At 48.9% G+C, this 13,094-nt stretch overlaps 1 protein-coding gene across 1 annotated transcript; it reads left to right on the top strand.

Moving 5' to 3' along the window:
* The first annotated feature begins 2,672 nt into the window (after window positions 1–2,672).
* TNFSF4 (TNF superfamily member 4) lies at window positions 2,673–11,984 on the top strand. Its single transcript, XM_074597701.1, has 3 exons — window positions 2,673–2,937; window positions 7,333–7,375; window positions 9,060–11,984. The coding sequence occupies exons 1-3, from the start codon at window positions 2,740–2,742 to the stop codon at window positions 9,413–9,415; spliced, it is 597 nt and encodes a 198-aa protein (XP_074453802.1). The 5' UTR covers window positions 2,673–2,739; the 3' UTR covers window positions 9,416–11,984.
* The last annotated feature ends 1,110 nt before the right edge of the window (window positions 11,985–13,094 follow it).

The following is a 13,094-nucleotide window of genomic DNA, read 5'->3' as shown; positions in this document are numbered from 1 at the left end:
TGATGCCTCTGAATGAGCTGTCCTCTTTCCTGTTTCGGACACGATGCCAGATGCATAACTTGACATGTAGCTTTCGATCCTCAGCGCTACCAGTGTTGTTAACCCAGGATGAGCAACACTTGCACTGGGGGAGTACAGAAATGAGGAGGCAATTTCAGAAATACATATGCACAACCTCCACCCACATTATTTTTAGGGTATTAGAAACAAAACCAGTGCAAGATCCAGAGTCGGGGAGGAAGGAGACGGAGATGGGCGAGAGCTCATGTTTGCTTCAAAGGCATGTAACCAAAATGTGAGAATTATGGGATCGCACAAGTTTGGAATATCTTAGTTCAGCTTCCTGGCATTTTTGCAGAAACTAAGTAGCCCCTGTTGTCGCTCGTTCGCGGCGCTCACTACAGGTAGGAGCACAGGTACTGGGCAGCCCCGGCCCCGCAGCCCTTCTCCGTGCCCGCCTGCTTCAGCTGCAGCTTCAGCTGTGGGGTCTGCAAGCTATGGGGGTTTGGGGACGCTGCCCTGAGACATCCCCACAGCAGGGACCTCCAGGCACAAGGAGGCAACTTCTCAGGCATTGCACAGCCTGGACAGCCCACCCAAGCCTGTTTCACCTTTCCCGTGGGACTAGAACAGCTGGGTCCTAACTTCCCAGCCACCACCACCATCCATCTGCACCGCAGGTAGCTAAGACCCCTGCCCATGGGGGAAGGATGCAGAGCTGGATTTGTTCCCCACTCAGACAGCTGCTCTGAAGCCACATTTGAGATTTCCTCATCTCCAGAGTCTCCATGGGCTCCCCCACACCACAAAGCCCCTTATGGATGGATACCAGGGCAAAGGTGTTTCTGGGGACCTTTTAAGGAAGCACCTAGAGATGGCAGAACATTGAAGATCCATGGGAGCAAATGTTCTCCTCCTCCACATCCCCCCAGCCTCAGCAGGCCTCCACAGCACCCCTTGGTATGGCTTCAATCTTCTGCAGGGCTTGGCTAAGCCCGAGCCCGGTCATGGCTGATGCTGAGCTTGGTGCGGGGCAGCCCGAGCTCCCAGGCGCTGTGTGACCGCTAGGTGTCAAAGTCCTGCCTCCGAACTCACACTCTACATCAGAGGGAAGTGCTCAGAGACAGCACAAACTCTCCTTGCTGCGGCACCAGACATATTTCTGGATGAGGAAGAAGGGTTAGGGCTGTTCCCAGGGCCTCTCATCGGGTTGGGGATCAGCCAGGGCCTCCAGCACACCCCAGCGAGCAGCTGCCAGTGAAAGCAGGATGAGAGTTTCCATGCACTCAAGAACAAATGGAAATTGTGAAACCTTCTTCAGTAAGTTTCCATAACTTTTGGGTTGTTTTTGAGGGAAACACCAGTGAGTATTCCTGACTCAACCCACCAGCTACTGGCGACTCAAGGTTCTTTTTCAAGAACAAAGGTGGCACGGAGTGGGGTGTCCCCCCCAGCAGGTTGATTACCCGGCTGCTGTACTCCCCCCTTCATTTGGTTTATGTTTATAGGAAATATCCTTGCCTAGATGGAAAAACACATGAAAGAACATTACTCTTGCTTCCTCTGCACGCAGAGTACATGTTTGTCAGGACATGTGCCTTGTGACAGGTTGAGAGAGCACATTTTTGGGAAGGGAAACTTTCTGACAACTCATCCCTGAAAGACTGACAGACAATAATACTCTCAATGGGCTCGATCCTCACCGGGAGGAAGCAGTGCCTGACTTCAGTCATGATATGCTAATTTACAACAGAAAAAATTGTGGCTAAAAGAGCTGTGGAAAGAGCAGTGTTGGACTGCCCCCAAAAAGGATGCAAAAGCCTGTCACCCAAAATAAGCACAGGAGGTGGTCCCTGCTGCAGACAACTGACATTTAGCAGCTCCGTGTGTCACAAGCAAATGTCACAAGGAGACCAAGCGAAGGGGAGGTGCTGGTGTCCCAAGGAACAGGCAATCCTCTTCCAGGAAGAAAGCTGGGATGGACCAGGGGTGGCCTTCCAAGTGCATTCCCTGGGCTGAGGGTTTCAGTGTGTGCAAAAAGAGATGTTCCCTGAGCAGTTCTCCATTTTCTCCGTCTTAGGCTTCACGCAGCATCCCATGGCTTTAAAGCCAGAAGAGAAAGGTGAAGAGAAATGGAAAGTGCATATTTTTCTCCCGAATTCTTTATGCCATCCACCTGCCCCACATCCCTTCCCATTCATTGCTTCTTTACAGAAAAGAGATTTCAGCAGCGTTACATGATGCTAAAAAGGGAGGGAGCCAGCCCTGTAAACCCCCCACCTGTGGCTGAACAGAAAGATGAGAGCTTTTACTGACAAAGACCGAGGGAAGGCAAGTACTGGCCACCCAACTCTTAGCTATTGTTGGAAACATCGCATATCAAGACATCCCCAGCTGAAGCTATGAAAGACATAAACACATCTACTTCTAAAGGCCCTTACTCAAAACTGAACTGGGATGCAATAAATCAGCCCCCACATTCACACACCAAAAAAAAAAAAAAAAAAAGAAAAAAGAAAAGAAAGAAAGAAAGAAAGGAAGGAAGGGGAAATTCAGATTAGTCACAAAGAAGTTCCCCCGCCTGCTTCTCTGTGTGCATAAAGCAGTCTCCTGAAGGCACTGTCTTCACTTCATCTTTGCTCCTGGGACAAGAGCACCTAGCTCATCTGCTCCCTGCTCCTCCAGCCTCCTCCTGTGCTCCTGGCCCCTGCCCCAGCAGTTGCTGGCAGCGCAGCTGAGATGGAAGGACAGACAGATGCAGAGGTGAGAAATCAAGACCAGATGGATTGCGAAAGGCAACCTGCAGAGGATGAGTGGAAGAGCTCGCAAAGAGGACAGGTTAGGAACACGCTGCACCTCGTGTCTGCGGCTGCTCAGTGGATATTACTGCTTGCCTGCTTGGTTTACCTTGGTATTGATACTCTGCAACCCTCAACGGTAAGAGCTCATGTTCAACCCATTGTCTGATGGCCTGTAAAGCTTTGTATGGGCTTTATTAATTTTTTTTAAGAAAAGAAAAAAGCATTTAGGTTTATCCCTATTTAAGCCACAAGTTTTTAATACTTTGCTTAATGATTGTCATTCTTTTTTTTTTTTTTTTTTTTTTACATTGCCTGTCCTCAAAACAACATCCAGTATTGGCCAGTGCAGGGTTTGGGGACAGGTTGTCTGGAAGAGGGATGGTTCCAAGAATGCTCTTTGTACCAGCCCCCAGGGGAGGGAGGTCTGCCTCCCTCCTGCTCCCTCCCCTTCTTGCGGTGGCTCATGTGTGTTTGCATTTAATTAAATGGGATCATCTGGGTGGGTATTGGCTTTCAACAAGTGCATGTGGAAGAATCAGAACTCAGGTTGCACACCTCCCGAATTTTTAAAATGTGCTGTATGTGCAGGCAGATATGTGACAAAGCAAGCGAGCTTATGACATCTCCAGCAAGACACCTGACGCATAGCAGTGCTCTCAGCCTGCACATATACTGGGCTTTAGGAGTAGTCATCTGTATCTGCAGAGGACAGCCTTTGTGTGTGTGTGTGTGTACGTGAAAGAGAAAGACTAATGTGGCCAGAGAGAGTTTTATGTACATATAACACCACTGCAAACAATATAAATAACAGAGATTCTTGAAGCTCAGAATACCTAAACAAAAATTGCAGCAAATACCTTTGCCGCTTTCACATCTTTGCAGGCTGGTGGATTGTCAACAACCTTTCACTGCTATTGCAGTGCTGCTTATGCACTAGCTACTTCTCCTCCCACATCTTCTCCAGGAGCTATGTACCACTTTAAAACTTGTTGTGCTTCGTCTTACCAGAGTTCATTCTTTCCTCCCACTTAGACTTGGCAGAGAAGCAAGCCAGGCATGTAACTGTGCAAGGGAGGGATTGCCTTATGCTCTGGGTCCTCTGCTGTTTAATGAAAACCCTCGTGCTCTGCACAAGTTTCACTGACCCGAGTCTCACAGCGGTTATTGAACCGTAGAATTATGACCCTGATAACACCGAGAGTAAAAACTCTTCATTCAGTTCAGTCCTCCTCCTACTACTTTGGGAGAGGGAAGTTGCACTGTAAGCCAACGGAGAAGGGCAAGCTATAACACTACTTGAGGTGCAGAAACCTCTCCTGGGACACACTCTAGTTGTGACTCCTCATCTCTCCGTATCTCTCTCTTCTGTCAAATTGTTAACTCAAATACTCCTCCTCCTCCAGAGGAAGGTGGCAGGGCTGGCATTGCTGCCATACAAACCCAAGAGCGCAGCAGCTGAGGAGGGGACGCAGTACATGGCTGGAGTTTCCCTCCTCAACAGAAACAGCTGAAACAGGGTCCTCGAGGAGCAGCGACTGCAGCAGATGAAAAGTCCAGGCCCTGGGAGTCACCAGAGGACCTTTTCATTCTTAAACACTTGCTAACTGCAGGCTCGGAACTGGTTTCTATTATTTTAAGCAGACAACCACAGTGTCCTGTTTTGACTACACCATGCTGTGCCGGAGAGGTCTCGCGGGCTATACACAGGGGGATTTCAACTCACTGGAATACAGGGCTCAGTAGGATAACCATGAATCGACCATATAAATGTCTACAGAAGAGACAGCAGTACTAATCTGACTTGACTCTTGAGGCAATTTAGGGAGATGGACTTTATGGAAGTAGGGGCACGGCAGCATCAAAGCAGCAGGCTGGGACTGCTGGTCCGTCGGAGCAACCAAGAGTCTGTCCCTGTTCTTGGGAAGAGTTTCCTTCTGCTCTCCAGGGCTGGAGAGTGCCACACTAACTTTAGAAGCAAGACAGTGGCTGTGTTTTTTCATAGCAAGACCATAGTTGATTACTTTCCATTGTCCTCATGGTGCCTGAAGAAAACCCCACACCCTGGACCATTCTGTGACAACAGGGCACAAATACTGTCATGGCACATGCTCAGGAAAGTCAGCATCTGTAGCCCAGACCATGCTTAACAAAAAGGGACCGTGATCTGGGCTCTGTCATGATGCCGTCTGGAGAGCAAGCCTCAGCTGTGATCTTTAAATGAGCACGTTTAAAAAAAAAAAGGTAGTGATAGTCTGCTTTGGCATCTGCAAGGCTTGTGAGTTCCCATCTCTGCTGGAATTACCTCCTCTTGCCACACCAGGGCATGGGCAAGCCACTCACAGGTGTGCGATCGGGGGCTGTGAAACCCCTCAACGGCAAATGCATGGGAGGTAAAATACTTGAGCAGCTGTTGGGCATTCAAAGGCTTCTAATGATCTGTTGCAGGATGGTTTTGCCTGAACAGGGCAGGAAAAGGTGCAGGAGGAGTAATTGTGCAGAGGTTTAATGTAGATAAGGAAGATATGGCCATAATCCTAATATCTCCTGGAGTGGAGAAGGTACAACCCCCTTCCATCACACAGTTGTCTGCAATCTGTATGACACAGGGAGCCAGGCACATGATCGCAATGGTCCTCTCAATCAGCAAGTATTGCTGCAGTCCCCCGAGATCTGCGCTTTGTGCAGTGCAAACCGATTCATGAAATTTCTGCCACATGGCACAGCTCTAGACACAATGACCCAGACAGGAGGAAATCTCATGTTTGGGGATCCAGAACAGGCAAAAATGATGTGGAAACTCCGTGTGTAAATCATACAGGGAAACTGAAGCAGTCAGTAAAGAGCACCTCTGTCCCCTCAGTCCTCCTGGCATTCTTTCCCGCACACGTAAGAAGGCAGAACAGAGAAAGAGGGGTGACTGACTATGTTGCAACTCACGGACATCCTTCCAGTCTTACAGATACATTCTCTCCTCAGCAGCATTTACTAAGTAAAGTGCTTTGAGATCACGCAATAACTAGCAGAGACGTGTAAAACAGGTAATATGCATTAGCGACAATGGGGCTGGTATTCTTACATTTGCTACAAGTTTGTCACCCAAGCCGACCGTGTTTAATACACCCTGTCCACCAGTGGCCAGATTGGGTGGATTGTGGTGGATGTTGTTTGACCTCAGAAACTCAGCGGTCCTGTGCTTGGCTGTTGTCTTCTTGGGAAACTACCTGAAAATCCCAGCTGCCTGAGCCAAAGAGTGAAATGCTCGTGCGCTTAGGTGCCTAGAAAAAGAGTACGTGTAAGACTCAAGCTGCCAAGGCAATGGATAGGATCAGTAATGCGGGGGGTGATAGTTCACCAGAGCCAGTGTGTGATAAAAGCACACTGTATTTGGGTATTTGGTAGCCAAATCCAGCCTTGCCAGTGGAGCAAGCAACGAAGCATCAGCTGTGGCAGCACTAGAGGGTGCCAGAGCAGACCTTTCCCACCGCCAGCACCCACCGCACCCTCCGGGAGCACAGACAACAGCAGCTCCAACCTCCTTCCCCAGCCGCTTGCCTTTACCAGGGTACAGCACTGAACCTGCAGAAAATTACGTGCCTGTGCTCACTCTCTACTCTTTTCCAACATGGTTCCTGTGCTCAGAGTGAAGGGGCTTTTCTGTTCCTGTAACACATGATGCCAAATACATGAAAATCAGCCCAATGCATATCTTGCCAGCCCACCTATAGGAAACCTATAGCATAGGTAAAGAGAAGAACACGAAGCAGCAAACCTAACCTTTCACTCTTTAATCAGGCAAAATGCTGAAGACTTGTGGTTGTGAAGAGACTGCAGATTTGGGCCTCCTGTGGTTAAGATGAGAGATGGGTTTGAGATGCAAAGTTCAGATTTAAAAATCTAATAGAGCAGTTTGGTGTTTTGTGTATCTGATCAGTAAGATACATACTTCTGTATTTTCATTCACATTTTCTGTTATGCTCAATCAATTTTAAACATGTCTCAATGCAGTTCTAAGGGAGGCACTGAGAACCACACATCCAGTAACAACCTGACCCCAAAGTGCAGGGTACCATAAATCCGGACCCACCTTTTAGTTCCCTGCGGGAGGAGGGGACACCTCTGGGTCCCAGCTCTGCAAACAGGCACCCCCGGCTGTAAGTCAGACTCGAGGCAGTCATGCAGAAGATTCTCTGCACCCCAAGCCCCCTCCTTACTGTATGGTGTGAGTCGATTACGTTCACCAGGATGTTTTTCTAAGCGGGACCAACCCTACCTGGGGTGCTCTGGAGGGCTCAGCACCAGGCTGGAAGTCGGGCTGGCTAGGAACCACTCTAAAATCGTATATTATAATACTGATATAAAAGCAAGTAAAGAGCATAGCCGGCTAGCAGTAACCCTGCCAACTTGAAGCTGCCTGCGCGGCTTTTGGGGGCGCGGTCCCGGTCCAGGTCCCGGTGGGGAAACAAAAGCGACAGCGGCAGCAGCGAGGCGCCCGCCCGGTGCGTTAATGCGGATTTCTCTTCTTTTTTTTCAGCCTTGGAGCGACAAAGTGCCGTGGACCCACATCCGGTACACAGGTGGGTGGGCATCGGGGCAGGGGGGGCACCCCGAGAAGGCCCCCGACCCCTCGAGGAGCGGCGGTTCGCCCGGCGCGCTGCCCCCGCACGGCAGCCGCTACCGCCCAGCGCTCGCCCGGTACCTCGGGAGGGCTCCCGGCTCCCCCGCGGCACTGTCCCGCTTACGGACGGCTCCCGGCTCCCCGGAGCCTTTCCTGCGGGGGGCTCCCGGGACACCCGGGCTCCCCCGATACCCGGCGGCGGCTCCCGGCTTCCCTAGGTTGCATCCCCCCAGTACTCCGGTGCCGCCGGAGGGCTCCCCCCGACCCCGTAGCCGCTACCCGCTCTGCCCCGTACCGGCCCGCGGTCCCCGGACTCGCCGCGGCAGCTGGTGACCCCTAAAATGCCGGAGGCTGTTAAGCGCTTCGTGTCACAGCGATGGCTGGTTCTTCCGATGGAGGAATGTGCCAGGAGAGCTGTCGGGGGTGGGGGGAGAGGGGCCAAATCTGACCCAGTGGTGCAAGATGCCAAAACCAAACAAAAGGGTTTTCCCAGAGCGGAAGAAAAAACCCGAAAATCTGCATGGATTTCTGCAATCCTTACCTACGTACTAAAACAAGCTTTCACTCTGCGAAAGAATGAGAAAAGTAGTTTTGAGAATTTACTGAGTCGGCATGGTGTGCTCTTGGGGTATTTCTTGAACAAGGCAATGATCTCCTGATTTATGAAAAATGTAAATGATTTCCTGGGGAAGAGTGAGCGAGCGTACACATGGTAGCAGAAATAGCGGTGCTCTGCGTGCCAACTACACCGAATGCTTTGTCCGATGACATACCTCAACAATAGAAGCAAATACTAAAATTTTTAAGTCGTACTAAAAATCTTATTGACAGTTTTACTTTCAGCTAATATTGTAAGGTCGCAATAAGTCTAACCTAATAGAAACCCATGTTTTTCTCTAAAAAGCTTGAGAAATTTGGCCTCAGCCCAGAGGGGCTGTGTTGTCTGCCAGGAGACCTTCTGGTGATGTCCCAGGGATTTCAGCTGGTGAGCTGGCAACCCAGGAGCACACCAGGAAAACATTTCCACACAGCTGTTGGAACTGTTACTGCTTGTTTCAAGAGAAAACCTTTCATGCTAAGTTCTGGTTTAATTTCTCCTGACTCTGCTCTGTATTAGTTTCTTCTGTTTCTGACTCTGCTCTGCTCTTTTATCCTGTCTTTTGTTTAAAAAAACACAACCAAACCCAAAGACAAGGACTTATATTACCGGCCTCTCCAAAGACAGTGCTTTTTCTCTTCCTTCCAGCTCTGAACACTTATTTACTGTCTTTATTTTCTGTTCTTTTTAGGAACGTGTGCTTCCTAAACTCACAGAGATGCTTTACTTACATGTCTGTATTTTAAGTAAGACGTACAGTAAAGAAAAAGTAGATAAATAGAAACTTGGGGGAATAAGTCATATAAACTAGACTTGTAGTCCAAAAGGCACAGCTTGCTTAGAAGTGGGAACCTGGAAATTTCCACTGTAGGTGATGCCTGTCTAGACTAGATGATATTCTAGCTCTGATCTGCCCTGTTCTCTAGTTCACTCCCTTCCTTTTCTATATTTTTTCCGCCTTTCCTGCAGTCAGTCCATATAAGACAACCCATGTCCAAGAAGACATTTGTCATCAGGGGATCATCTTTGCTTTTTTCCATTCCAGGTGAAAGCATTGAAGGAGTAGCCATGAATCTCACTGCCGAATTAGGCTCTATTCAGATCAGAAATGGTTCCATCATGATCACCTGTGATGGCCTCTACCTAGTGTCCTTGAAGGGCTTTATCTTTTTCCGTCACCAGCAGAAGTCACTGAAGCTGACACTGGGCAAGACGGACAGCAAGACCAGGACAGACCTCTGGGAGCAAACTGTCCAGGACAGCGGCGAATCAGTAAATCTAACCACAGTGCTCTACTTGTTTGCTCAAGATAACATCACCCTGTGGACCAGGCCCAACGCCAACATCTCGGATTTGTCGCTTAGCCTTGTGTTACTAAGTCCCTTCGTTTGCTCGCTGTAGAAGATGACGTATGGAATGTAACACGTAACATTATCGCCTTTCCTACCAATCCATTTGCCTGTGGGAGGCTTGTTCTCACAGGCTGTACTTGTACAGGCAGACTGCTCTAGCCTCCTTCCCTGGGGCTGCGGAAAGCCTCAGGTGGAGCGCAGGTAAATCACAGTGCAAACAGGCTTTATATAGTGCATGCCGTGTTCAGCTCTTTGGAGCTCTGTGCAGCTGTTTTGCTACCTGGGGTGGATTTTTCTAACACTGGAGAAAGGGATGCATGGAGCCTTTGAAGAGAACAGAAATGAAAGCCAAAGAAAGTCACCTAAGCTTAGCTCCTGTTCAGAGAAATCCCGGGTTTCTCTGTTTACTTGACAGTATCTGTATATAGTACAAATGCGCTGTATATTTGCTTAAGTAAAAGTCTGGTAAATCAGGAAGATACCTCAAGTGTCTTGAAGCCATTTGGAGAAGGAGGAGAAGCCCTTTGCCTGGCAAGGCAGAAGACAGGGAAAAGGCGGCAAGGGACTTCCTTTGCAGTGATCCAGATAAATGCTCTCTGACAGGTAAAGGCCATGAAAGGAAGGTGGTATTTTGAAATGAGCTAACAGGACTGCACTGGACATCAGAAACACAGGTCCTGCAGCGACTATGAGGTTTTTAGGAGCAACTTCTAAGAGCAGAGGCCCACTGGCTGTTCCAGACATCTGCAGACTACTGAAGCCTGAGCCAAGGGAATATCTGGTGGGACATTTACATCTTGACACCAGCTCTTGGAGGTGTTAAGTTGAAGGAGAATCTCCTTCAAGAACACACACAGACTAGCTTAACCCAAAACAGATAAAAATTTGGAAAAACATGCGGATTTGGTGGATTCTCTCTAATGGACAGAGTAAAACCTGCAGGTCTGCACAGCCTTTCCTCTGGGAGGACTCAGATGGTTCCTGTTGAGCCTCACAGTAGACCTTGTCATACAGGTGTGCACCAGAGAGATTCACTGGCACAACCTCCACGATGCACCAGTGCAGTCCCTGCCTGGCTCCGGCGACAGTCAGGCTGCTCTCAGAGATCCTGGGCTGTGCATCCCTCTTCTCGTTACGGCTTGTGGCTGCTGAGGGGACAAGTCCTGCCCTGCCCACGCTGCAGGCAGCATGTGACCTGAGCACAGCCAGCAGTTCTTGTATTTTTGGTTGGAGCAGGGCAGATTTCAAGGGCAAGTCGACTACCTGGCTCCAATGAACTCCAGCAACATTCCAGTATCTCACTGCTGGCTGTACGCTCCAAAGTCTTTTGTTAAAAGTATTTATGTATTTATACTATAGGCATAAGAATGTTCGGATTTCTTAGAAACACTGGGAAGGGTTCAGACTCCAGGTTGTCAGCGCAAAGCTCCTCTTCACAGATGCTCCCAAGGCGCTGGAGCTTTCCTGCCACATGGGCACAGCGCTGCCACCCGCCTTGGCTCCCTGGCCAGCCTGCTCCTGGCTGAGCACTTCTGAGGGCTCAGGTGCCGAAGGCAGCTAAGAAAATCTCCCAGGCCTTGGTGAGCTTTTCCATATGCTTTATGTTGTTGTTGGTAGAGTTTATGAACTTCCCTACCCAGGGTCAGGCCACAGCTCCAGGGGAAACCTCCGTGGCTGAAGCAATTATTCATGCAGTGCCGAGAAGCAGCTTTTTTCTCATCTCTGGGACTGAGAAGCTGTGGGCTGACTTGTGGGCTGACCCGCAGGATACTCCTTCATGGCTGCAAGGGGCATTTTTGGCTCTTACCTCTGCCTGCTCTGCCTGCCCTGCCTGCCATCGGGACCAAAAGCAGCTGTGCTCTGCCCCCAAGCTGGCCATTGTCACACTCCCTGGTTGAGGTTGTTACCCCAACGCGGGGTCATTTATCCGGCATGCAGACACCAGTGTGCCCACAGAGTAGAGGTATTACCTATTTATTTCATTTCTGCAGAGACGGGTGCTAGGTGGGAATCCACAAAGCTAGCGCACTGGCCTAAAAACTCTTAGGACTATTTATACGGTGCAAACCACAGAAATACACACCCTTAATTATAATTATTGCTTAGTACCTTATCTTAACAATTTCTATTGGTTAGTACAGTCTCTCGCTTTCATTTAAAGTTACAAGGTCCTTTAATTGATCTGCGCATGCTCCAGCACCATGGGGGGGTGGTCCAGTTCCATCTCCAATTGAGTTGGTGGCCACCATCTCCCACTGCCACCTTTGCCTTTCCCCCAGTTAGTGCAAATTCTTGCTGACTCTATGCCTCATGTAGCAGCTGTCTGGTTTTCAGCCAGATTCGGCGCTTCCTGTGGTGGGATGTTCCTGGTTATCAGCCTTTGTTCTTCTTCAAGGGTATATTCATTAGCAAGACATTTATTGTTTGTACCAAGTGTCTAGTTTCACAGGGCCTTGTGACCTTTTTACAGCTCTTTATTCTTACTTAATGAGAGATTCTACCTTCTAAAATATAGTTTACTTTTATTTTTTTTTTTAAAAAGTACATTCTACCTTCTTAAAGTACATCAAAGTGAGAATGTGTTTCCCTTCCTAAAAGCTAATAAAATTTTCCTTTGTAACCTTGCAGTGTCCATTGGGGCGGGGACTGGTGAATTACACATTCGCTGGGTTTGAGCAGACTTTTTCACCAGTATGAAAACTACACGAAATTTTCACATACTCCATTTTTTTTGCAGCTTGGCTTCAGTTTCAGCTCTCCCCAAGGGTATGTAGGGCTGGTGCTTCCCAATATGGGCTAACATGGACAGGGCGGGCCGTGTCAGCGGTGTGGGCAGGGATGTACAGGACAGCAAGGAAGATTAAGCCTAAGGACAAATGGATTTGTACCTCAGAAGGACACACCCTTTCTTCTTGTTTAGAGCCGGATAGGGCATTTCACACACTGATTCCTCTGCACTTTCAGGCTGAACTAGGCTGACCTACAAATATATACGTACAAGCACTTGTCTTGAAATAAAGGTTGGAACAATTCAAATCCCGAGTTTAATTGCTCGAGGGACTGACTATCCTCACCAGTAAGTTTCCATACCATCTGCTTCTGTTTGTATCTGGAGACCCCTTCCTCCACAAGCTTAAAAGTCTCTTTGAGATGAGAAACATTCGTTTTTGTTAATTGGGGTTGTTAAGGCCTTGTAGGAGCTTGTAGATGGTGCTAAAGTCACTTCTTACAGCTCTGTTCAGCGAGGTCAGCGCACTGAGGTTTTAGGTCCCCTCTCTAAGCTCATCACAGCTGGAGGTGTTAAGGGCAAGGCTGGACTAGGCAGTTTCTGGAGACAGTCCCTAACTCTGGAGGGACAGTGCATTCCCCTTCCTGTGCTTACTGCCACTGAAACAGGACCTCCTTGTCTGTCCCTCACAGGGCTTTTCGTGAGACCCATTTCACAGAACACAGTCATCGAACCGGGGATTACTGACTCCTCCACAATTTTAAAGCAATCTCCACCCCTGCCGTGTCCTGTGTTTAACACAGGGTAATGCATAAACTACAGAGGTGGCCACCATGTATTCCTTCCCTTCTCTGTCCTCTTTCCTACCTCCGCACTCATATAAAGCAAGGGACAGCGTGACAAAGCTGATATAAGAGCCACGGTCACCCCTGAAGAAGGAGCTGACCTCACTGCTCCCATTAGGGCCGGGGGCTCTTGTTTTCCAGCTGAGAAGAAACTA

Source organism: Larus michahellis, chromosome 8 (assembly GCF_964199755.1).
Source record: "Larus michahellis chromosome 8, bLarMic1.1, whole genome shotgun sequence".
Taxonomy (NCBI): Eukaryota; Metazoa; Chordata; class Aves; order Charadriiformes; family Laridae; genus Larus; species Larus michahellis.
The sequence above is the reverse complement of the archived record's forward strand: the minus strand, read 5'-3'. Positions and strand labels throughout refer to the sequence as shown.